Source organism: Ambystoma mexicanum, chromosome 3p, assembly GCF_040938575.1.
Source record: "Ambystoma mexicanum isolate Mex_15411 chromosome 3p, UKY_AmexF1_1, whole genome shotgun sequence".
Taxonomy (NCBI): Eukaryota; Metazoa; Chordata; class Amphibia; order Caudata; family Ambystomatidae; genus Ambystoma; species Ambystoma mexicanum.
This window is the reverse complement of record NC_090925.1, coordinates 808,382,977-808,408,498: the sequence shown is the minus strand read 5'-3', so window position 1 is coordinate 808,408,498 and position 25,522 is coordinate 808,382,977. Positions and strand designations below refer to the sequence as shown.

The 25,522-nt window shown below is 45.0% G+C and overlaps 1 protein-coding gene across 1 annotated transcript in view; it reads right to left on the bottom strand.

Annotated features, from left to right (window-relative positions):
* Nucleotides 1–1,525: 1,525 nt before the first annotated feature.
* Nucleotides 1,526–25,522, bottom strand: part of LOC138580914 (serine protease 27-like) — a 165,539-nt gene continuing 141,542 nt past the window's right edge. Inside the window, exons 5-6 of the mRNA XM_069651845.1 lie at nt 17,764–17,933; nt 1,526–5,446 (exon numbers count right to left, since the gene is read on the bottom strand). Coding sequence (XP_069507946.1) covers nt 5,174–5,446; nt 17,764–17,933 — 443 coding nt within the window. The 3' untranslated portion in view covers nt 1,526–5,173. The remainder of the gene's footprint in view (nt 5,447–17,763; nt 17,934–25,522) is intronic.

The following is a 25,522-nucleotide window of genomic DNA, read 5'->3' as shown; positions in this document are numbered from 1 at the left end:
TTTAGCACAACCATGTTTGATGGTTATCTCAAAGTGCTTGCCCGTAAAGAATATTAGGTACTGTTCATTTTACAATTCAAGTACTCTGACTTTGCATATATCTACCAAAGTGTTAGTGTAAATTGGTCAGAATGGCGAGTTATTTTCCAAGCTCAAGACAAATCCCGCCTTTAATTGCCTCTTTTCCTCTTAATTCCATCCACATTTATCTTCATCCCCGGTCTTTCTTTTCTGCTTTCCTTTTTTGAGATTTAAAGAAGGTATTATGCAGATAGATGGATAGATGGACAGGAAGGGAGAAGCCAGCACAGGCTTTGGGTGGGAGGGGAGGTCTGCAGTGCAGCCTCCACAGCTAGTCTGCCAGATGTGAACCAGTGCTGGGGTGAAGGGAGAGCTGTGGGTGTTTCATCTGAAATATACTATTGCATTTACTGTGTAACTCTGAGTTGTCCTGTGACCGAACATGAAATAAAGCTTTTTCTTTTAAAGTGAATCTTGTCGTGCAATGTGTGTCCCCTTCCAATGTAAAGCCAAACAACATTGTTCACGTGATCCAGGTGCATGATGTTAACTTGTCTTATTAACCAGTAGACACCTTGCACTGCTAGAGAGAAGAAGGCTGTTAAGCGTTCTGAGCTCTGCCATGTCAGCAGTTGCTTCATCATTAGTATCCTGTCGTTTGAGAATAGAATAGCTGCATCCGGACCCCCTTTGGTAAATGCTGCCGATAGCAGCAAACTATTTACTTGGGTAAATGCTGCACTGACATATATGAAATGTTAGATGTAGACATCTCCATTTCAGTTTAGAATTTATTGCACAAGTTGAGCGCCACCAAAAGCGCTGACCAGCCATACCCACCTAGCGCCTGCGCCTCTGCTAGACTGGACTCAACTCTTCATAGGTTCATCTGATTCAACATTTGCTTTGAATACATTTTGTCCCTACTTTCAAGGAGTGAAACAGGTGGATAGATTTCTGGAAGCATGTTCTGCTCTTCTCTGTGGCTCGGTATAATCTCATCGGGTCCCCTGAATCAGGCATCAACCACAAGCAGGTGGCAGGAATCATGGGCTTGGTTTGGATAGGGAGCAAAGGATGAGTTTGGAGTCGAGCAAATCAGCACAAGGACCAGGAGCCGTAGTGGACTTCTGAAGCACTATCACATGTTTCACCCATCAAGGCTCACTGGTATTATGAGGGCAGTATTTAATAGCACATTAATCTGAATAATACATAATCCAGTCACCCAATGGGTTCAGCAGTTAAAGTATGATCACTCCGGCACCACAGATCTGGCTCTCAGAAGAGTCTGCATTTCTTTTAAGCTGTTGACTAAGATTCCCTAGTTCTCAACTGCACCACCCTCTTGTCAGTGTAGATCCACTCTCCATCTTCTGACATATATTCTCTGGGACTTTTCAAGTCAGTCAATTCAGCTTCATTGCGGTATAGAACCACAAAAGCAACAACACACAATACAATATCAATCATAACTTTGATTACAATTAAGAAAACATCTGAATTAAAAAAGATAATAGATAATTTATTTTTCACAAGTTTATTTTGCATAGACATTACACAAAGCAACTTCCAAAAGCAAGTTCCTGCCTCACGGTACAAGTGAGCATCTTAGCAAATCCTAACCAAATCAAATGTATTAGGAGTTAAGGTCCCAGGATAGTATGAACGTTTGATCAACAAAGACCTCCTAATCCAAGCATGATAGATGAATTTAGATACAAAGTAAACAACGTTCAAATTGCAGGAAGATTTGCAGTACACCATTGCCCCCTCTGTGCGTTGTATGCTTGAAGCTTTAAATAATGGCAGCAGATACCTTGCCCTCAACACTGAGCCCATCACAGAGGAGCAAAACATGCATAATAGACTCCTTAGCCATGCGACATACCGGGCAGATGTCAGAGCTGGAGCCTTGCCGGCTTCTCGTGAACCTGCCCACCCTCAGCATGTTCATCCTCAACTCGATATAAAGTGCTTGTGCAAATCATGGCGCAATTGGATCTAGATACTTCTCAATCCCAAATTCTGGCTCGTTGTGCATATACAGTATACCCATACTTTGTTGGAGGCAACCATCCTCCAACAAAGACCTGTAGCAGCTTGTATCCCTTCACGTTTGCTCTCACTGTTGATCTTGGCCAGGTTTTGCAAGAAGTCTCTTAGATTTAGGACAGTTGGCCATCGCTTTCCATGCATAACCAGGGTAGAGCTGGGCCTTCATCGAATGACAAAATACTCTTATACGCCTCTCTGTACTTAGTTAGCCCTGGAGTTACCCAGATTCTGTCCCAATATAGCAGTCGTTTTATCATTGCAAGATCCATTATGAGCTGTAGATCACATTCCATATGGATCAATACATTTGGGGAGCACGAGTAGGAACTTTAGAAATGTATTTTCTATTACTGCTAGCGACTGAGTACTGGTAAATCCCCAGAACTCAGCTCCGTAGATGGCAGAGGATATAGCTTGCAGCATATACATCTCAATAGCTGGTTCATTTCCAGTCTCCGCTGTTTGCATCTGCTAATAAAACTAGAGTATGCCTTCGGCCCATGGGTGAAGTTGCAAGTGTAACTGCATCATCAGCAAAAAAACAAGGACTTTTCATTTTTAAGAGCCGGAATTCCAATAGTTCTCTCCTAGTTGGGAGCCATTCAATCAATGTTCTCATTTTGGCTCGATACTTATCCTTAGTCATCAAAATGGCTGCATTTAACACAAAGTATGAACATGACTCTAGTGTACACTCACAATTAGAAATAGGACTAAGAGCAATTGATTTAAGGTGAGAACATGAGCTAATATTTCAGGTTTCAAGCTTTAGGGTGTGTTTGCTAGAAAACCACCCATTGTGACTGTTCCTGCCATAAAATCTCCGACGATAAAGCAGAAGTGCATGAGACCATACGATGGTCACTTTTCAATAACAAAGCACTATATTAAAAGATGATGGTATTTTGCATTGTTTTGGACTCCTCTCAATTCTAAGTGCTATAAAAACAACTGTTATTACCCAATTTAATGGTATTGCATTTAGCGACCTGAAAAAGATGAAGGGCTTAGTTGGCAATGTCAGGATCCGAATTCCCAAAGTACAGGCTTGCGCCATGTCAGAGGCATCTGGATAATCCTTGACCTATAAAGTGGGACTTAAATCTAAAAATAACGTTCCAATGAAATTCCAACATTTTTAATTTGTATTTACAGATTTTCAAACATTCATCTCTTGATATGAGATTCTGAAAACAGTGCATATGCTTGTTCTGGGAAGTGTACTAGAGTTTCCCGGCATAAGGGCTTGGACAGCAGTGACATGACGGTAAGTTTGCTTTTAACAAGATCTCCTTGAGTTGCACTTTTTCTTGTCTTTGATAGTTTGGCTGATTTGGGAACTACACTCAAATACTGGTTCTGAGCAGCTTTGCAGGTGACCAAGAAAGAGACCTTAAAAATATGGAGGTCACAGAAAAGAAATGACAGAAGTTGGTTTAGAGCAAGACATGCAAGTGCACTGCAATATGCAATGATACTGAGACAGAAATGTGTTAAATGAGGCCTACCAAGATATGCAAGGCTGTTTTAATTATCCCCACAGCGACTGCTTTTAGTGTGACTGAGAACCACAGGATATGCAAACAAGGGATTATTTTTATCCTCCTCTCGTCTTCATTAGTATATTTCACTCTAGGCGATAGTGCGTCAAAACAAGTGATCTAAAAGAACTAACGTTTTTAAGATTGTTTTAATGTACTCAGCCTTGCCTGGTGAATTAGGTTTCCTTATATTGTATAAAATGTAAATCACCAGAAAAAGAAACGCCCTAAGAGATCTGAACCTAATCAACAGTAGCCTGGCATCCAGCACGCCCATTTAGCGTTAGGTGAATGAACATATGCAGTTTTTGTTTTGCCTTGTTCTTCCTGGTTTTGAGGAATGCCCGCTGTTCCATCAGTCCTACGGTTTATCTTGTGATCCTCTTCTAAATTTCCTGATAATGGAGCATGAAAGAGAAGTACTGAAATCACCCAGGATTTAAAAGCTTATGGGCACGTTCAGCAGTTGGGCCTCTTACAGGTTCAATATAAAGTTTCTAAATGTATGCAGTCACCCAAAAAATTCAATCTACTTATCATTCGAATTTACGAAATATTGCAATTGCTGGCAATCTTAAATCAAAACCTGTGCAAAGTATATTTGTTGAATTTCCACATATTTATTATAAGGGACGTGTTGGCAAGGCCATTGCCAAGAATCTATGCACAGAACGCGGTCTCAGGATTTCGTTACCCAAAGATTCAAAAGTGCCACCTATTTTTGACAAACATATTAATGAACACTACCCAGTTTAACATTTAAGCTTGCAATACATTTCATGTAAGGCCATTTGTTAAATTCGGCTACAGATGTAGTGTAAGTTTTGAAGGAGGGACTAGGTTAAAACAACCATTAGTATCTCAAATGTAGTGAAATTGGTGCAGAAATTGATGAACAATGTGCCCAAAAAATATGAATGCTGTTTCTTATTATTTCATACCCCTTACAATGTAAAGTACTTAAGCAATGTCTGCCAATGTTTGTAAGTAAAACAATATGTGGCTAAAAGCTTGTTCCGATCTGCTTTGCGGAAAATAAATTTATGACAACATTAAAAGTATCGAACCTTTCAATCACCTGAGTGCACAATGTGCAAGTTCCTCTACGCCTTTACGTTTTCTCCTTAACTAAAGAAAGTTGGATCTGCCAATTGGAAAAATCTCCAGGTGTACACGCTGTGCTTAGCATTTCCTATGCGGGATGTTGCAAAAGAAAGATCAACTGTAGAACAGATGGTGTACATACGTGAACGCACATGGGGACATTCCCTCCTCTTTTATTGCTAACATGACTCCAATACAATGCTCGAGACTTCACATGAGGTCTTAAGAACAGGGCTCGCCAAGCCTGGACACCAAGAGACAAATTCCTTCCATAGTTTTAGGATAGCCAGGCCAAATGTACTTGAAGAGTTTATATATCTATATGTTAGTTAGTCACATAGTCTGGATTATCCTAAAATACTGGTGCAGTTAGAAAATCTCGAAGCCTGGCCTTGGAGGCCATGGCGGAGGGACGTTCGGTGAAGAGGAGGCCCATGATGTGGACTCTTTTAGAATGCATTAAGGAGTAGCAGAAGAAGAAAGGGAAGGAAGAACGAAAAGGTGCTGGTCATTATCCTGATGTTGCTGCTGTGGCCAGTGCTTAAAATGTAGTGATGAAATGTCACATCAGGCACCTGTTCTTGGATCCAGCCGTTATAAGCAGTGACAAGGGTGTAGACTCCGGGACGATTGGCCTGCGCGCATCCGGTTCCCCAGCTCACAACGCCGGCCAGGAACCAGGAATCACCTGCTTTACAGGCAAGGGGTCCACCGGAGTCTCCCTGGACATGGAGACATAAAAGGTATTCATTGAATGAAGAAGAAAGAATCATAATGGCTATTACACACACATAAGCCATAGATCAGCGGAGGCCTGAAAATACAGGGACATTACGGAAAACATGAAAGGTGTTGATTTCTTCTCGACTGCGATCATTGGGGATTACCCCCATTATGCACATTTCCAGTAGAGTGGAAAATAACAGATTGTGAATTTGCAAACCAACATCTGATCACAATGGGGTTTCTTACACACACGATTGGGTCTTCCTAGACCTTAAATGGAAACAGCTACCCAGCACAATAGCACGTTGAATTAAGACGTTAAGGAAATGAAAACTGGGTATAGAAAAAGACAGACAGCCACTCTTGTCTGGGTCTTAGAGAGAGGAGTCAATGGGGCATAGGCGCAGAGAACATGAGGGTGGCCAGACATAAGCTAAGAGAGACTCTGCAGAGACATAGAAAATGAAAGAGTACAAGAAATGTGGATGGGAGAAGCACAGAAGGAAAGGAATCAGGGCAGAGAGGTTCAGAAAGAAAACAAGGCACAGGGACACTGAAGGACAGGCAGAAAATAATCAGGGTATAGGAGCAGAAAGAGAAAGGGATCGACCAGAAGTACATAGAAAACAAGCACTGGCAAAGTCAATAGTTCTGGTGTTTGAAGTTGTTAGTTGCATAGACACGGCCGGCGGGGCTGGAGGAGGACACAATACATAGAGGGAGACGGGGTGCAAAAGAGGATTGTGGGATTGGGAGAGCACAAGAGGGCCAGGGTGCTGGGTGGGGAATGTCACAAAATAGGGACTGGGGTTGGGAGTAATCACAAAAGGGTTCCATGTGTTAAAATCACGGCAATAATTGCCGTTTAGACAAAAAAAATCACAGCAAAAAGGCTGTAATTTTGCCGCCGCAATCCATGTAATGAATGCGGGGTACACCCCCGGACCCCTTATACCATTTAAGGGGGGCGGGGGACACCCCCACAACACCCACTCCCTTAAATGGTATAATGGGGTACACCTTTACCGGGTCAAACCACAGAATTATTTTTTGTACAGACCACTTTTTTGCTGCGATTTTATTACTGCATACCCACAAAAGAGGGTCAGTTGATCAGAGCCCAAAAGAGAACCGGGAGTTGGGGGGGCGGGGGGAAGAGTAAAAGAGGGTCATGGGTTTGGAGGAAGCACACAAGAGGATTGGGCTGCTGGGAGTAAGCACAAGAGGCTTGGGGTTGTGGAGGACACACTAAGGTGGGTCAGGGGTGGAGCGTAAGCGCAATAGAAGACCAGGGTGCCGGGGAGGAACAAAAGAGGGATGAGGTAAGCACAAGCGGGTCAGGGTTCCGAGAGGAGCACGCCATAGGGTCAGGTTGATGGGAAGCACAAAAGATGGTCGGGGTGCTGGGCACAAACAAAGATCAGGGGCTGCAGGAGCACAAAAGATCTCAGAGTAATCACAAAAGATGCCCAGTGGTTGGGGGCACAAAAGTCAGTCCGGGCAGCGCATGAGTGGCTCATGGGCTTCAGGGAAGGTGCTGGGGGTGGGTTGTACTGGAGTTAGCACAAAAGAGGGTGGGGAGAAGCACAAAAGAAGGTCAGGTGGTGGGGAGAGCATACACAAGGACTCGGGAGGGACAGAGTGTTGTGTTTGTGAAGACAGCAAGAGAGAGAGATAGAGATGGGCTTTGTTTCTACTCCTACCTTGTCACCAAGGTGGGGCGCTCCTCCTCGCCTGCTTTAGGGGACGGAGGTGGTGTCAAGAGGACTATCAACGGGTGGGGAGGGTTGGGGGGTCCCGTTTTACACAGTGATCCTTTAGGAAGAGATTAAGGCAGAGAAAGGAGAGCCTTGCAAATTGCATCAGCTGAAGGTGAACAACAATGTTGCGAGAAGGCGGAAGAGGAGCTCAGAACACACAGGCTTGCTGAGCACTCCCCACAAGAAAAGAGATGAAACATGTGCTTTAAAACAGGTCTTTGGATTGGCAGGATCATTGTAAAACATGTGCCCATTGGTTTAAAAGGCACGGGGAGACACAAATTAACCAAAGGATTTTACTGCCTCATTCCCAAGCATTGCCAGTAACCATGCCAACCAAATATCCTGCCTCCATCACCCCTTTTTTCTCGCTTTTCTCTTAGCAATGCTTTGGTACATATATGGCTCTAGTGCCACCAAACAGGGCCATCACGGGGGGGGGGCAGGAACTAGCCCCGGGCCTGGCGCTTGCGGGGGCCCTCGCAGCACCGCTCTCTTTAGTAGAAGGCAGCACAGTCCACCTGTGTCCATTATTGACACGGGGGACTGTGCGGTCTGCTCTCTGCCCCTGAAACAATTTTGCTGTTTGTTGCAAAGCCGTTTGGTTCCGCAACAAACAGCAAAATGGGAGACAGCAGGGCTCAGAAGTGAGCCCTGCTGTCTCCCGTTATTCAGCTAACAAGGTAGACATGCTGATTGACAAGAGAGAACTCCTCTTCTGTCAGTCAGTGTGCTCACGTTGCTCAGCATGACCACGCTGACTGATGGGAGTGGAGTTCTCTCCTGTCAGGCAGCATGTCTACGTGTCGGCCGCGTGGATGCTTTGGAATGGTGCATGGAGATAAATGTTTTTTATTTAAAATGAAATGTGTATATATGTGATCAAGCTACAGGAAGTAGCGAAACACGTCGTCCCGTTGTTGGCCTCCATTGTTATGATGCCAGGCTGGGGTTGCTAACCCTTGATTTTAAAATTTTTGTAACCGTGCATTCATTTTGTGAAATAAAGGACATTTGTGCATTGCAATACGGATGGTTTGCAACCCGCTCTTTTCAAGGAGAAACCCTGTATGCATACCCGTTGCACTCCCACCCTGTGTAGTGCGGCTCACTTCTTCGACAAGAGGGCTCTCTTGACGGAATGCAATCCGATATGTGTATTTATATTCATTTTTTATGTGTATGAATGCATGAGTGCATGTTGGTGTTTGTTTGTGTCAATGCTGTGTTTGGTTTTATGTGTGCATTCATGTAAGGAGTTGTGTAACTGGTGGATGAATGCATGGGTGAAAGTGTTGTATGTGAGTGTGTTTTCGGCCCCAACCCTAAATTTAGCCGCCATGGGGCCACTTCATTAAGGGGTGGGCTCATGACATCAGAGGTGCACCTAGGCTAAAATGCCGGGTGTGGGAGGGGACTAACACTTCAAATGATGGGAGAGGCACCAACTTCAGAGCCTGTGGGGGAGGGGCAAACTTACTTGTGTGGGGGCATCTACTATCTTTCCACATTCAAATGAGACTATTCTGGTGAAGCTTCAATGTTACAAGCAGCTACCTCTCAACATCATTTCAGAAACGTCACACTTGAGGACTGCTGTGAGAACGGGATGTCTCTTTCTCATCACTGCCCTGGCATGCAAGTGCCAACCCCACATCATGTTTACAGTTACCTAAAAATGTATGCATATGAATGCAGGTGCTAAAAGTAAAATGTGGCATGTTAGTAATTGGAGCGCCTTTGTTAACAGCTAAGCACAGGCACCATTTAACGTTTGTGTCCTGTTCCGTCTAGCCACAGCTCCGTTGGTCAGCCTGGCAGGGGCTGGATGACAGTTTTAAAAAAGCGGATAGTGAGTGGGGCCAATAAACCCATTGCGCTGTCTGTCTCCACACTTAGGGATGGCATAAGGGTCTTTCAGCTTTTACAGTTGAAATGGGCCCCCAAGCAGCTGCCCCAATGTTGTCAGTTTTATGGCACAGACACCTACTGATAATCTGCAGCTTTTAACCACCTTGCTGCATTATTTTGACTTCATTATTGATTTAAGCACTACCGAGGTTCCTTGGTCTATCTTTTCAATCAGTAAGGCAAGGGGTGCCCCAAACATAAAAAAGAAATGGACCCCCACTGCCCTGACAATCTTCAGCCAGCCCTTCTCCCATTTCCCTCCCAATTCCCCGAGCCCAGCTAGGAAGCCAAATAAATATTGCACCTTGACTTTGGACACTAGTCTTACCTTTCACCCCAATTCACAGGCTGGTTACTTTGATAATGCTATGCTAATCTCTGGAGAGGTGGGCTATCTAAAAGCTGATGCCAGAAGTTAAGACTTTGGTTTTATCAAAGTGAGTCTGTTGATATTGCATGGATAGGTTTTAGTGCTCTGCATGTTTGGTGCTGATGCTGCTCCTTAACGAGTGCTTTGGGCTGGCGACACATCGAAAGAGGCCTTATGCCTCGAAGTGGCAAGGGCTGGCACCACCCATGCAGCTAGGTAGAGTCAACAAGGCCCAAAATTTCAGGAGGGAGCTAGAGCCCAATTTGCTCAGTGGTGTTGCGCCACTGCATGGCATTCTTTTTGTTTGGGTTATTAGGTGTGCCACCAATAAGCCAAAACTATTACTTTAGCGAACAGACAGTGGTCGAAATAGACTTTTCTTCTGGGGCATCACTCCTACCGCAGTGAAAGAGGGTCAAGCGACGGGAGGATTAGGCGGGTGTAGGACAGGCATTTTAGTCACCCCCATGAGCATTTGCCTCTTCCCCTTAGAGGATTTATCATCAGCAAAGTTGAAAATCTGCACCCTTTTTAAACATAAAAAATGCACGTCAATATTTCCAGTACAGACCAACATTGACAAGGGATTTCACATGGCTCCCGCTCCGACCCTCAACTGTTCTTGTGGGGGGGGGAGCGTCTCATTTTGGAACCTAGTGACCACGGTTCAAACATAGTTTAAAGCACGAACACACCACAGCATTCTAAAATAAACATAGTGCGCATAATTTCCCAGATTGTGGAGCTGTATCTGAGATCTGGCGAGTAATCATTTGCCAGATCCTATATCTGAGAAGATCCATCCGAATGACAACATTGAGTAGATATTGGAAGAAATTGCATATGAGGATGGACAAAAAGCTTGCAGATGTTGTTTAGTTATTTGTCCACCCACTGACTTCTCATGGCCATGCTAATCCCTATGGCAATTTTCACCCAGTTCCTGCCCTCCCCACCCAAAACACTTCCTCATTCGAACTCTTTGAGCTATCTTTAAACAAGCCTTGCCATCAAACTTTGCCCTCAATGTGCCTGCAAGCGTTTTCTAAAAGGAGCCTTCTGAGAGTTAATTACTTCATTGGAGTTGTAAACACGGAACTGGTGTAATAAAAATGTCTTGATCAGGTCTGCCTTCGGCCACTCAATTTAAAAGCACCATGCTGGTCTTTCACTGAAGTCTTGTTAAAAACAAGCATTGGCAAAGCTGACAGTTTTGGCTTGTGCATAGTATTAGGCATTTGACAGGCACTGCTATTAGCTGCTCAGGTACTCAAACCATTTTTCAACTGACACCATCAACGGCCATCTAATACCAATACAGAAGTGCCTTTCCCATGCCTACACGAAAGCTCAAACTGTGAGCATTGCAAATGCTCTTTTTGCTTTATCCTTGATGCACAGGACTATGCATCAAGGTTAAAACAAACATACCTCTTGGCTAAATTGGCCCACATTGAATTAAGGCCAATCTAGCCAGTAATAACACTTATGGTACACAGTCAGCCTGGACATACTTTCTGTGGAATGGCATTTTTACTGGCTGGGAGTTCGTACATGGTAATAATGGCATATTTTGATGCAGCCTGCATCCACATAATTAGAACAACCAACATGAATATATTTTTATACTAGGATGTTGTGTGGAAAGGCGGCATGAAATGTATTGGAAAAATGTTGCTGTGCACGGTTTGTGATTTGCAACCATTGGAATTTTCCATGTGCTTCCATACATAACCAATTGCAAACTGTACGGATTTCTACCCAATTTTTCTAAGAAAGTGCTGTAAAATGCATATTTTTAACCCAGTGTTTCAAACATTTTCTTGGGAGTGAGAACCCCACTCAAGCAACCCTTGTTTGGTTTGGGCTCCCTCGCTGTGCTCTGTTGATCCTGCATAATTGGCGCAAACATTTAAGCCTCTTAAGGTCAGATATGTACCAGCCTCCACTGTACATCATCTATCTGTCACTGTGTATGATGTGTGTTGTAATGCGCACATAGAGGCAGGGTGCTCCTTAAATGATAGGATATACGTCATTTATAACGCGCCTGTACACAAGAGTTTATAGGCGCGACAAGGCAAGGAGGGGGAAACAAAAAAGGAGGACATAACAACGATCTTTCTAGGACTTGTGGCATTCAGATTGCGTAAGAGCAGGGAAGGGGGGAGGGGAGAAGAGCCTAGGATGGAAAAGTACAGGAACAAAGTATAAACAAGAGTACAGCCAATGGGTTGCAAGTGCGGGTACTCATAAGTGCAGCCAACGGGTGGAGAATAAGTTCAAGAGAGGGGACTGTACGGTTACAAATACAAACCACAAGTGCAGGGGAGCCAAGAGCCAGTGCGGGATTGCAACTGGAGAGGCAGGGACCTAGGCCCGAATTCAGAGGGTGACCAGTGAATGGATAGGGCAGGTGATCAGCAAGGGAGTGGAAGAGAGTAGGCAGAAGGAAAGAGAAGATCTTGAGTTGCTTCCGGAACCGCAGATAGTTCTTCTCAAGTTTCAGAGTGGCAGGGAGGCTGTTGCAGAGGTGAGGCACCAGCCGAAGAAAGGTCTGCCCCCAACACTTTGCTTGCAAAAGCGGCTGACCCTCAGAGTTGGCGCTGGTCGAGCGGAGAGCTCATGCCATCCTATAAATATTTATGCATATGATACAAAAGTAGTTTGGCATAAACCTTCCTTCAGTAGAAAAATCTAACTTTGCTGTAGTTGATTTGCAGTTGTAGTAATAAACTATATTTGGGATCCTGGACACAAACTCAAGGGGAGATTTCTCGAGTCTCCTGTTTGCAGAGGTGCTGCCGCTGGCCCAGTGCAAAAAATGGTAAGGGGGCCTCACCAAATGTTTTGCCCTGGGCCTCACCACATCTTGCAACAGCCGTGCCACCAAATGCACACCAAAACCAAAAAGGCATTCATCATTGGGGAGCTGGAGGCAAGGAAGAAACCCAGGGATCCACCGAAAGAGCACAGCTAAGCATTGTGTGATGTATGCACCAAGATGGCCTGAACATGCAATACTGTCAGATGTGCCAGCAGTAAACGTGCCTGGTTTTCTACAGTATGCTGCTTCAGCTACTGTGGTTGTTGAAGACTTTGATGCAGGTTATTCCTTGGTCATGGTATTGGTGATTTATACATGCTTTCACCGTGGAACACATGTTGCTTCATGGCACCACTGAAATAGCAAGAGGAGGGGGTAATGCAGCCTTTTCCAGATCTCACTAATGCCCATGCAAGCTAACATGTACGGATGAGCATTTGACACAGGCAAGAATGCCCTCATTGAGCAGGACACTGACAATGTACCCTGACTATATCTTGGGGTGATGGCCGGGTAGCCAAGGGATCCAGTTGTTACCGCCTACTGTGTGATATTGGGCCAGAGGCTGCACAAGGAAGACCCCCACCCTATCCTACCTGGAGCAGGAGGCAGGGGCTTACAGCATGCTGCCCCAAAATGGTACTGCCGATTTAAGGGACTGTGAGAGAGTATGAACCCGGCCAAGTGCACTGAGACCCAATCCGTGATTCCCAGGATCCAACATAGGTGGATGAGGGTTCTCATGAACTGGAGCTCATTACTGGGAATCTGGGAGGTGGGTTTGGTACATGGGAACAGTTAGAGAGGCTCTTGTGTTCCAATCAAAACAAAGGCTCAGTAAGATGTATAAAAAAGCAGGAGAGTCAAGGAAGAGTGCAGAGCGAGCAGCTCCACTGAGATGGCCGACACACACTCAAGTGAGAAGAAAAAGCAAGATGGTGGCAGTAGCTTTTATAGGTTCACCCTGCTGTAGCACTCTGCAAGGGGGAGAGGCCGAGAACACGGCTGGGAATCCACACAATATACTCTCGATATTTAATGTCAGTGGTAAGTGTTAACCGCTAGGAAAGTGGCAGCGTTTTCTGGGGTGTGTGATGTAAAGTGGTGGGAGATCTTAAGGGGATGGGATAGTCTGTGGAATTTTACTGTTGTGTATTTCAGCTACTTTGGGGTTTCCCTTCTTGGTAGAGCACTCAACCGGGGGTCGGAGGACTACTAGGGAAAAATCCAGAGCAAGACCTTCCCCTAAGGAGGAGGGTGGCAGTTGAGAGAGTAGGAGAAGTGCCAGTTCCACTCCTCCTTTGAGCCAGAATGCTGTTATGCAGTACCCATTTGTCTCATACCATACCTCCTGCATAAAATGCTGATCAGACTCTGGTTTTTGTAGAGTTAAAATTGTGATGAGCCAGAGCATGCAGTACCAAAGGGAAGGAAGCCCTTGAGTGCGGCACGAGTTCCGCAAAGCAGAGACCTGGACCCAAAGAAATCAAAGTAGCCCTCCAGCAGCCAGTGCTAAAAGTGAGCAAAACCGCACAACACTCTGCAGCGGCAAGTGAAGCTGCACAACACTCTCCGGCACTGGTGGTGACAGAGTGCAGCCAGTGGCACATCCCCTAAACCACCAGGTACTTAACGTGTCTGGTGGGGCGGTGCTTACCCAGGGGGAGCAGCAGACAGCCCCTTAACATGGACAGCAACACTGAGCACCTCAGGCCACCATCACTCTTCTTCAGCGGGCAAATGAAAGGAGGGGAGCTTAGCCTCCATTTCTTTTGCCGATTATGTCACAATCCAGATAAGAATAGATTGGACAGGGAAAGCAAACCAATGCCAGGAGGAGGGGGCATAAAAAGGGGCGTAGGAAGCAAAAAGGTGTTGGTTGGATGTTCAAGTGAGGTGAGAGGAGGTGAAGGTGGCAGACCAGGAGACCAGCAGGAGGCAGAAAGGCGCAGCATATGATGGAGGTGATTTCTGGTGAAGGTGAGGTATTGGTTAGTGAATGCAACTGGTACAGTGATGTGAATGTGGAGAGTGTGGTTAGGTGAAATAGTCACACACACTTCACATTAACTTGTTACACTGAGTGGAAGGTGCGTTACTAAGTACGAGGTGGATGGAGTTAGTGTGGTGGACTGGTGCAGGGAGAAGTAGGTTGGATGAGGGAATAGTAGAAAGGGGGAGGCAGGAGTAACATCAAAGGGTGGAGGCGACACCCAGAAGAAATGAGAGCCATCGGATGAACAGACAGAAGAGAAGAGGTAAGAAAGTAGAGGTGTGTGGTTTTGGAGAGAGTGCAGAGTGAGAGTGAGAGTGCAGAGTGAGTGAGAGTGGGAGTGTTACAGAAGAAAGACCAAATCAAGCAGGGTTTCTGCAAAGCACACTCCCATACCACTTAGAACATTAATAACGGGAGGGAGTAGGGACAGACAGAATGTCTCTGAGGGAGTTTAGTTAGATAAGGCCACGCGCCTTTAGGCTGACAGCAAAGCATATTTAGCTTATTAGTAGATACCAATGGTTTCACCTTCAGTATGCTAACTAAGGAGACAATCGAGAGGGTGGGCCACAGGGCCCTCTAAAACTGCAATAGAAATCCTTTAAACTGTCCCTGAGACTTGGAGTAATTTCTGTGCCATCTGTGACACTTGGGGCCCGATTCCTGGAAGTGTTTTATAATGGCGCAATCCCATAGGAAAACGTTCCACGAATCAGGCCCTTAGCATCTCTTCCCTCTTGCCCCCTGTTGTCTCTAGTTATGCTAGATACTGAATGTGACTCATGAATTTAACTTGTTTCTGGAACTGTTCACTCGAATAAACAAGCTTGTGTTAGAATGGAAATGTGCAACTACTTAATATACCTGTCTGCAAACAACCATCTGATTAAATCCCCCTGGTTGGCCTGCATCTTGGATAATGGATTGTTTTTTAGAACTTGTCTCATCATTGTGTGCTTGCTTAACTTGAAGGCCCAGGTTTTCCTGCAGAAACTGCCTCATAATCCCATGTACTTTATTTATTTTTGTAATTGGGGTCTACTGCTCTACTCTATCGGATTCTCCTGTTCTTTCTGTGGAACTCCCGAGTCAGAGGCCTCTGTTCAGTGATGCTATGGGTGGGCCTGTGTAATGCTTGTCAATGGGCCCTTTGAGCATGACCTCACCTCATCCACCTAGTCGATCACTCTAAAAACAGGAACCAGAAATCCCAAAGTTACACAGTTACCCAGGGCAATTTTACGTATCATTTACACAAATGTAAAAGTGGTAGATTTGAGACACATACATTTGGTTGTTGCATTTTTTAATGGGGGTTCCCCATCCACCCGCCTGCCTGCCCTCCACCCTGCTCACCCCCTCCCAACTCACCATATACCCCCATCTCTATGGATGTGTGGGATGTGAGTATATGTTGTGTTGGTGTGCCGGTGTAGGAGTGGGCAGTGTGAGTATATATTGTATGGGTGCATGGTGTACAAGTCCTCTTAAGTGTGCATGTTGTATGGGTACATTTCATATTGGTGCATAGCCTATGGGTGCCTGGGTTCATGATGCTGGAGTTACTTAAGAGAGCATGATCTTAATCTTTTAAAACAAACTTAATACCGGAGACCAGTCTGTAAGCGCGATACTGGGATTCGAACCTGTGTTTCTCTGTGTTGCCTTGCTCCCAAGACAAACGGTTGCCCCTGACCTATTCTCCCGGCCCTGTAGGAGTTACTTAAGGGTGCTTGTTGAATGGGCACGTTGTGTAAGGGTGTGTGGTGTTAAGAGTGCATGGGATAATAGTGAATGTTTTATGCATGACTGACCTAAAAGTGTATGTTTTACGGCTGCCTGGCCTAAGAGGGCATGGCATAGGAATGTATGTCATATGGGTGAGTGTCCAAAGAATGTATGTCATATGTGTTTGTGGCCTAAGAGAGCGTGGATTACAAGAATGTTTTTACAGGAGCACAGCCTAAGAATGTGTAGCCTAAGAGTGCATAGCCTAAGAGTTGGTAGCCTAAGTGTATGTTGCATGATTGTGCAGCCTATTTGTGTGAGGTGTGTGGGTGCATGTAGCATGGGTGCATGGAGTATGGATGCATGGTATAAGAGTGCTTTTCGATTGGTGCGTGGCAAGACTGAGTGGCCTAAGAACACATGGACTAAGTGTATGTCACAGTTGCATGGCATAAGAGCGAGTGGCGTTTGGCTGCATGTCATATAGATGCATAGTGTATGGGTGCGTGATGCAAAAGAGTGTAGCGATAGTGTGTGTGAAGAATGTGTGACATAACAGTGTATCTTTAACTTACGTTTGGTCATAAGACTGTATGCCATGTGAGTGCATGGCGGAAGAGCTCATGGCATAAGAGAGCAAAGGGAAAAAAGTGCATGTCATATGGGTGTGTGGTGTAAGAGTACATGGCATAGGTGCATGGCATAAAAGTGTATGTCATGCAGGTGTGTGATCTAACAATGAGTGGCCTAAGAGTATGTGGCATAATAGTGTATGGTCAAAGAGTGTGTGGCATGTGTCTTGCATGAGAGCATATGTTGCTTGAGTGTATGGCATATCAATGTTTGCGGTACGATCGTTTGGTATAAGCCTATATGAAATGCCCTGTGCATCTTTTAATGTGAGTTTTCATACATATTGGTTAAAGGTGACTATTTTCATTTTTATTTTTTTTTTAGACATGAGGAGTGTAGGAGATTAACATTTTGAACATCTACTATATGTCTCCAATGCATATGAAAATTCAGTCATTCCAGAAATGTAAGGGTACATTTTGTATCGGCAATGTACATTTATTCTGTGCATGCGTGAAATGGAAATAAATCTTAAAACGTGAATATCTCAAAATTGGCCAGCTCGATTTTCATTAAAAAAAATATATAACACCAGATCCCCATGAGATCTAGGTGCATGGCAAACATCAAATCAAAGCAGACCATTTTTAGATATTTCAGACAAAAAAAAGTTGTTTTCCCGTAGGAGAAACCCAGTGTAAAATAAAGAGTCATAACACAAATAAAATAAAAAATGTTTAAAATATCAAGCCGTATTTGAAACATTTTGAAAAATGTCCATGTATAACGGGTATGATACAATATGGTCACATCTTGGCCTGAGCACGATCATTTCTCCCGATTCCTAAAGGTTCTGCTACTATCCTGAGACAGGTTCTATCGTCTCGTTACAGGCACACTCTGGTGTCCTTCCTGGACTAAAGCTACAACTCCCACTAGAATACAGGTGTAGCACTAGGAGGCTGCTTCCTTGCCCGAGCACTCCAATTCACCTGGATGACAGGCTTCACAAGGCCTCTTTTCTAAATTCTTCCCTCCAACCCGATTCAATAATCCTTGGTGTCACTCAACAATATAGGTCCCCATGCCACCTCACTCTCCCGACTCCACCGTCCAATTCTGATCATAGGCATCATGAGAGCACTCACCTGGCATGAGTCTTTTCCACCTGCTTGATAGCCAGCACAGATCATGTCGCTCTTAATGATCTGGTTGCTGGCATGCACAGTTGACCCAATATGGTACATGGCATCACAGGTCGACCGGTCAATAATCGGGACCATCACTTGCTGTAGAGTTTTGGGAGTCGACAGTGGCACTGAAACAAATAAGATTAACCAAGTCATGTCCATGAAACATTCCATAGAGGAAAATGGCAGAGGCTATGATGGGGCAGTGGAGATAGTACTCTTGTGGACATATAATTGACTGTATTACTCTTTGATCAGATATTTGACTAGTAGCACCTTGCATAATATTCATGAAATCTACATGGACTGAAAATACTACCTTCACACCATCACAGGACCTGGAGAGGTCACCAACCATGCACAAGCAGGAAGTGATCCAAAAGGAACCCGGAAGTACACATTAAATAATGAGAAGCAGCACATTCTAAGGCAGTGGATCAGACTTAACGTGCAGAAAATGGGGGATTCTTGTGACATGGCCCCAATAGGTGTAGAAGGTCTTGATGGCTGGGAAGAGACGCAGGTTAAAACAAAGAAGAAAACATTTCAAACATTTTTCCTCAGAAAAGTAAATAAGCATTAGTGAAAAACATGACAGTGATCAAGAGATGTCGGACATTTTAAGGACAAAAAGTTTAGTCATTTGGATGCACAACAGCAGCAACAGATGAAGTGAAGTTTTATTTCAAAATGCAGAGAAGCGAGAAAGCAGGCAAAGAGAACAAGGTGGAAGGAAATGAATCAAACGTTGGAATATAAGGAACAACAATATGTTGATGAAAGCAATTTCCAGCAAAGATGGCTAAAGATGGACAGTGAGGAATGTGAGGAACCCAATGGAGTCATCATGGATTCCCCAGCAGTGACCTCCTCCCATGTGGCCAGGGGACGGCAGCCACTACCGAATCCTGACCCTAGGGGCGGCTTTAAAAGGGAGAATCACAGGGGAGGAGACTACTCAGGAGAGGTTATGTCTTTATTGGAGGTGTCACAGTGTCCCCCCACTTTCCCATTAGGAAGACCCTCTAATACCAATGCCCTATTTTCATTTTAGCCAGGCCCTTACCATTTCACACCCAAAACCTTTTTCTGTTGTGCCTTTATGTGAAATCCATAAGAAAAACCACCTACGAGTTTAAAGTCCAAAGACAACCATGGACTCCAACTCCCATAACCACCCAGGTATTGAGACGAGGACGACGACAAGGGAGTTTGTGCACAGTGACAGGAGCTCAAAGTACAACATGCAGACTAAGCGCAACTGCGCTGTCAAGTCGAGCAGTGCACGAGGAGACAGCGCTATACCAGCTGAGGCTAGCGAACTTTAAGGACACTGAATGAGCTGGGGAAATGGAGAAAACGGCTGGAACAGGAGGAAATATGCCACATGCGAGCAAGAGAGGCAGTGGATTTGCCAGGGGAGCCACGCAGGAACTCCTGGAGTTTGGTCTGCTCAGTGTGTCAGTGTTCTCCGGGCCAAGAAGGAAAGCTGGTGTGTGACCGTGGAGCCGTGCATGATGCTGGAAGAATGTCTGCTCACTCCAAACTGAAAAACGGGTGAAGGAATCACACGTCAGACGCGCGAGATCGGAGATGCTGGAAGAAACCGATGAGTCTGCCCAAAGCATCTGGGGACCCGGGGTATTCCGACAAGCGCACCAACAAATGTTTGAAAGGTACGATATTGCTGATGCAGAAAATGCACATGGTTTGTTTGAATGCACTCGAGGCAAAGTGCAAATTCAACACTCAATAAGAAGAATGTTTGAATGCAGTCAAGGCAAAGTGCAAATTCAACACTCAATAAGAAGAATGTTTGAATGCAGACAAGGCAAAGAATAAAGGCAAAGAATAAAGGCAACCCCCAATCGATGCGCGAGATGCCAATTTGGGAGACGTTTGAGTAAATTTTACCATAGACAGATAAACCAAGTACCTCATGGTATATGCTGTTGTGGAGTAACCCAGGAACTGTGAACATTAAAGAACTGTGAAGTGCATAAGAAGTCCTGGCAGGCAAATACACCAGGCAAATTAAACTGTAACAAGTTTCCTGGCAGAGGAGTACACCAGCCGATCTGAAAAACCATAAAGAGAAGTCCTAGCTGGCGAATATCTCAGGTAGCTGAAATTATGTAAAGATTTCTGGCAGGGGAGTATACCAGGTGATCTGCAAAGTTGTAAGGAATTCAACAGAATGTACTGTTTAGACAAGAACCCTTTGAGTCTAAGAAAGACGTGTACAGAACCTTTTGCTTGAACAAGACCTTTGTGAGTCCAGTGAAGACACAAAGGAACTGCGAGCTTAAGAGACATTTTTGCCATCTATTTAAGTATCCAGGGGAAGGGGACTACGCTCAGGATTCAAGGGTCTTTATCTTGGAGAACCTTTTTGTTGGAGTTATTCTTATTCTTTTGGTAGAACGCTTGAGAAAAGCAGAAAGCTGGTAGCAGACTAGCAACAGTGGTGGGAAATTCATGAGTTCATGTATATTGTGGGGGAGCGGGTGGGTCATGAGATAGTGGGCGAGCAGGCTGCTACATAATTCACCACCTTTATCTTGCACTAGACTGCATAACAGTAAACAATAAGACAGCCCCCATATGGTGTGCCCAAATATCTGCTTATGTTAACCTATCTCGGCTTCATGGCACAAAGTGAAACATTGTACCAGAAAACTTTTGGAAACCAGGAAGTGGGAAACTTAAACGTTTCCTATTACTATCAAGGAAATCATATTATATCAAATAGTTGATGGATGTCTGTGAATTGGGGACACATATGTGGACAGACATCCTTACCCTGTGACGTGGGCTACCCTCTCAACCCCCCTCGCCCCTCTTCTAACATCTGTGAGGGAAAAAGAAACATTATTTCTGGCCTTTAAACCCTCATCCAAATCCTGAGGCTGTCCAAATCGGTATACATGTTCCATAGATCCAAAACTCTTTATGTTAGGGCCAGTGTTGTGTGAAAAACTAAAGGAGCACTGAGCACCACGTGCATTATGAACTTTGGTGAGTCAAGTGTACAAGCCTTTTATATTCATAAACAGATTCATCAACTGTACATATCTGTGGTCATTTTTATGTTCCCACAATGCTCTTTGAATGTATGCAGAAAAGCCAGGAACCCTCATTGATGCTCGCTGCATCCTTCCCCTCTCACATTGCAATGTACCGGACTGTCCATCTTGAAATGATAGCCTATCAGAAATAATTGACATGGTTACTCTAGGTTTTGCTAGTGTGTTTTGCTTAGTAGGAAAAGTGCAGTGTTCCGATTATGAATACAATACATACCGGAAGTGATCATTAGTAATTAATATAGTACATTTTTAAATAGAGCCAGTTTACAATGTTAGGACAATTAAAATATCATTTAAAAAAATGCTTTCTTTTGAAACCCTCTCTGTCCTTGAAAATATCCATGTGCTTTTCTCTGGTCATCCTTCCGTCAGTAGAGGTGGGGCAGCTCTTACAAATGCACACCTGGCTCTTACCCACATGGAAAGGCAGAAGGAGAGATGGCAGAATGGGCATCGAGATAGATGAGAGGGAAGGGAGGGCAGAGAGCTTGGAAGAGGGGTGGAAGAGGGGGAGGAGAAGGAGAGGAGAAGGGGAGGAGAAGAGGAGGGCAACCAAGGACGCAGGGGGAAGGACAAAGGGGAGAATCGGGAAGTGGTGAGAAGCTGAAAAGTGTACAGAGGAGGGAGAGGGGCAGAGAAGGGGGGGTGAGAGCTCAATTGTGTAGATTACACTGGGTACAACTAGTAATGCATATTTTAGGAAGGAGTAAGCAGAAAATGTTGGAAAATAACATTATTGCCTCATGTTGGTCTGCCTCGTAAATAGGGAGAGATTTAAAGTATGCAAATAACCCCATATCTGTCTACAAAGTCGCATAACTCAGCTAAACTACACTTTATACATGTTGATTTGCGGAATATCACTAATGTCATGTTCTTCTGAGGAATCCTTCTGTATGCTAGCAAGGGTGTGCTGGTCTAGTGGACCCAACATCCCTCTCTCTTGCTTGGTCTTCGTGTCACTAGGAGCCAGTACGAGTCAATTCAGCCGAGACATGGCAATTCAGTGAGAGTCGGCATCACTCTAGCCTTGTGAACTGATGAGAGGGATGCGACTCCTACACAGACAGACCCTAAAGGTGTGTGGCATGTGTCTCCTGTTTTATTCTGTAGAATCTGTTTGGGGCTATTTGACCTAAAACATTTGACCTAATCACTCACATTTGATTGAAGTTATTTGACCTTTTTTTCGGTCTAAAATGCAGGGGGAGACCCGCCGCAACCCCCATCCCACCCACTTCCCCTTAACCATATATATATATATATAGGTTTAATTCAATTTGACTGGAAAAAAAGGTCAAAGAAATTTGATCAAATGTTTTGTTTTTAGGTCAATTATGCTAATACCACAGAATCATCATGTTTGCATATGAAAATCTGTGCTTACTGTGGCCAGAACTGGTGAGAGCGCTCTCACACTGGATTGGTCTAGCAGCATCAGAGAGATGGTTTGCCTTGTATGCTTGGGTGTCAGTGGTCGGCCTTGTGACTCTGGTGAAACCTCAAGGTAAAGCATCAAGTGGGCCTGCCAGCCCTACAGAGAGTAAAAGGGGGGCTAGTCTGCATCATGGCCCAAACCCGATGAAGTAGATGGAGGAATCTGAAGGTTCCAGTTGCATTAGGACTGAGGGGCCAAGAGAAGCTATTAAAGACTGAGGCTCAGGCCTGACTCACAGTAAAAGGGAAGCAAGAACTACTTCAGAGCAACGACCAACCATGACTCGAAGTCATCACAGTCAGAGTGTAGGTTAGAGAGTAGAGAGAGTACGGGTAGATATATGAATGAAAGGGAGCATGGAAATGACGTCCAGAGCCGACCAATCACATACAAGAAGGGTGAAAAGTGACAATGCATCTTGTATGTGGAAAAGGTCTCGCCGCGAGCCTGCAGATATCAGGCCTATTAGAGGAGGACACAATGGCTCCAAGAAAGTGTGAAAAGGAAGACAACCCATCACCTCTTTAGAGAGAGCTGGCTCAGGCAGAACTGCCAAAGGAAATGTAAAGCTGAGGGGGCCAGCACATACACGCTTTATACATAAATTGGAGGCAGAAAGGAATGACAACAGAAATAGTTTAAGCTCCCGCTTTCAAGATGGGAGGCGCAGTCCAACAGAGAGATAGCAACAGAGTGCCCGATATCCGTCAGACTTCCTTCAATCTGTTCCTACATGACGGTGCACAAATGCTTTTGTGCAAATGTGATAGCAGAAAAGGAAGTGCAACAGAAAAACTAAAAAGAGAGTGAAAAGAGCAATAGAGATGATGTAAATGATAAATAGGAGGTGGGGTGCAGGGGGTATGCCCCCAGGTAGCGGAAACACAACAAGGTCTTGACAATGTCTGTATCTGGATTTCAGGGGACACAGTCATGAGGGTGACAGGGATCATAAAGCAGAGCAAGACAGGCATCATGATATATATACTTTTATTGAGGGAAAACCTTAATGAGAATGATACATGGGGAACATAGTGACAGGGTGTCTATTTGGGTATGTACTGAGAGTGGAGTCTTGAAAATGACACCCAGATTCTTCACCTGGTTCAATGGGGTTGGTGCAATGCCCATGAGGTCTGGCCAATTGATATGTAATTTGCCAAGGTTGGGATCCCAAAGAAAACAATCCATGTCTTCGAGGTGTTCAGTCAGAGACGATTGTCGAATGTCCTATCCTGGATTTTACAGGGGAGTGCCATGTTATGCCTATTGCTGTTATCAGGTTCCCCTCATTCACATATAATTGCAAAGATTTGGAAAAGAGTTGGAGAATGACTATTAGGGGATAGGATGGAACCCTGGACGAGGCTATACTTTAAGGGGGACATTTTTCAGTCTCAGTCGATGTCACCCATTATTTCCAAGGTGTTACGCTCACCTGGCTCCCACAGAGGCGTCGATCGGAACTGGACAGCTGCGGTCTCCACCAATGTGACGCGTAGTGCCGAGATGACGGACTGGACTGGCCCACCTAGCTTCGTTTGCTTGGCCCGTAGGAATATTCTTCTGATGGTTTGAAAAGATGAGCTCTCCATCCTGCACTGAGCGCAGGGGCGCGTTGATAACCAGTTGCTTCACTGGTTCGAAGGAATTGGTGAGTTCTAGAACAATATTGACTCTGAGATTCCCGGTAAGACGCCGTAAGTATAAAGTTCGTAAGAGTTCAAATGTCTGACTTTCACTCTTGTCCAATTCCTTGCAGGTTGCAGCTTGACCCTAATGAAGAGTTCCTCGTGGCAACCGGTAGTATTCTGGTAAGGATTTGTATTTTCCAACACAGTTCGATAAAAATAATGTCAATATGTAACCTGTTGCTTTCTCCCTTATTCAGGCGCTGAGAGAAAGTATGAAGTCTTGGGGAATAATACCTCCGTCGGTAAAATCGGTTAAGTCTTTTGTGGTGAGAAGGGTTCCCCTTGTTAGTCCCTTTGTTTCACTTGCTGTCCTTTTGTTTCCCCTTAGGGGACGGGGTTCGGCGAAGATGCAGTGGAAGCTGCGCCGACCCGTGAAGAGGAATAGTACCCCCGGCGGTAAAATCAGGTAGGTCTATGGGGGGTAACTAATATTCCTCTGTGTATTCCCTCGGCTCACCTTGCTGTTCTTGTCTTCTCCTTAGGTGCCGGAGTGCGGCGGGAACATGCAGGAGGATGCGGCGGAATGTGAAGATGCTGTGAAGGCCGGTGAGTTCAGCGCGGCGCTGCAGCAGGCGAGGTGACGCGCATAAAATAACTTCTTTCTTCCAGCTCGAAGGCGCGATGGATCGGGAATTCAAGTAAGGATTAGAGGTATTGCTCTTGTTCTAACCTTTTCTCCTTCTTTCTTCCTTTTTCTAGGAGCTCCAAACTCGAGGCGGGCGTGGCAGAATGCTGGATGCAGATTTGCAGGCACGGTGAGCGTTACGCTGCTGGATGCAGAATAACGTGAAGCGTGTGCTGCTCTTCGGGCGTGGTTTAAATAGCCTCCAAAGTAGTCCCAGGTAAGTATTCCTCCCCAGCCCCGCCCGAGTAAAAAATAGTCCCTAAGTAAAGTAGTCCCTTCCAAGCCTTTTTTGGCTTGGAGCTCTTGCAGCATGGTCTGCATCAGGTACATTTGCAGCATGGTCTGCATCAGGTAAGTTTTAACCTATGGTGCCAGGACTGACTCTCCATATGAGCCTGGCGCCACAGGCGCCAGGACTGGACCCAAATAGCCCCTAGCAGGGGTTGTTGGGCTTGCTTAGGATAACTTGATGCCTGCTTCCGGGGTTGCTGGACGTGGTCTGGGTCCCCAGGGGTAGGCATCATGACACAAAGCAGTTTGTGATCCAAACCTGGGCAGATGTGAACTTTTATTCTTTGTAATAGAGTCTGATAGTGTACTGCATAGTAGAAAGCCAATAGGCTTTTGGTACATTGTCGTCAAGCACTTTCACAATGTCCTCTTTCATGATAAGGAAACTTCTATCCATACTCCTGTTTGAGGCAAAATCCGATTGGATTCCATGAAGTAGGATGTTATTTTTGCCATGGAGCACCAGTTGGGGGGGGTAGTTATCTTTTTAAGAATTTCAGTAATGAAAACAACGTTCGATATTGGTCTGCGGTTTTTGAGTATACGTAGTTAAGCCTACAGTGTTTTTAGGAGGGGTGTT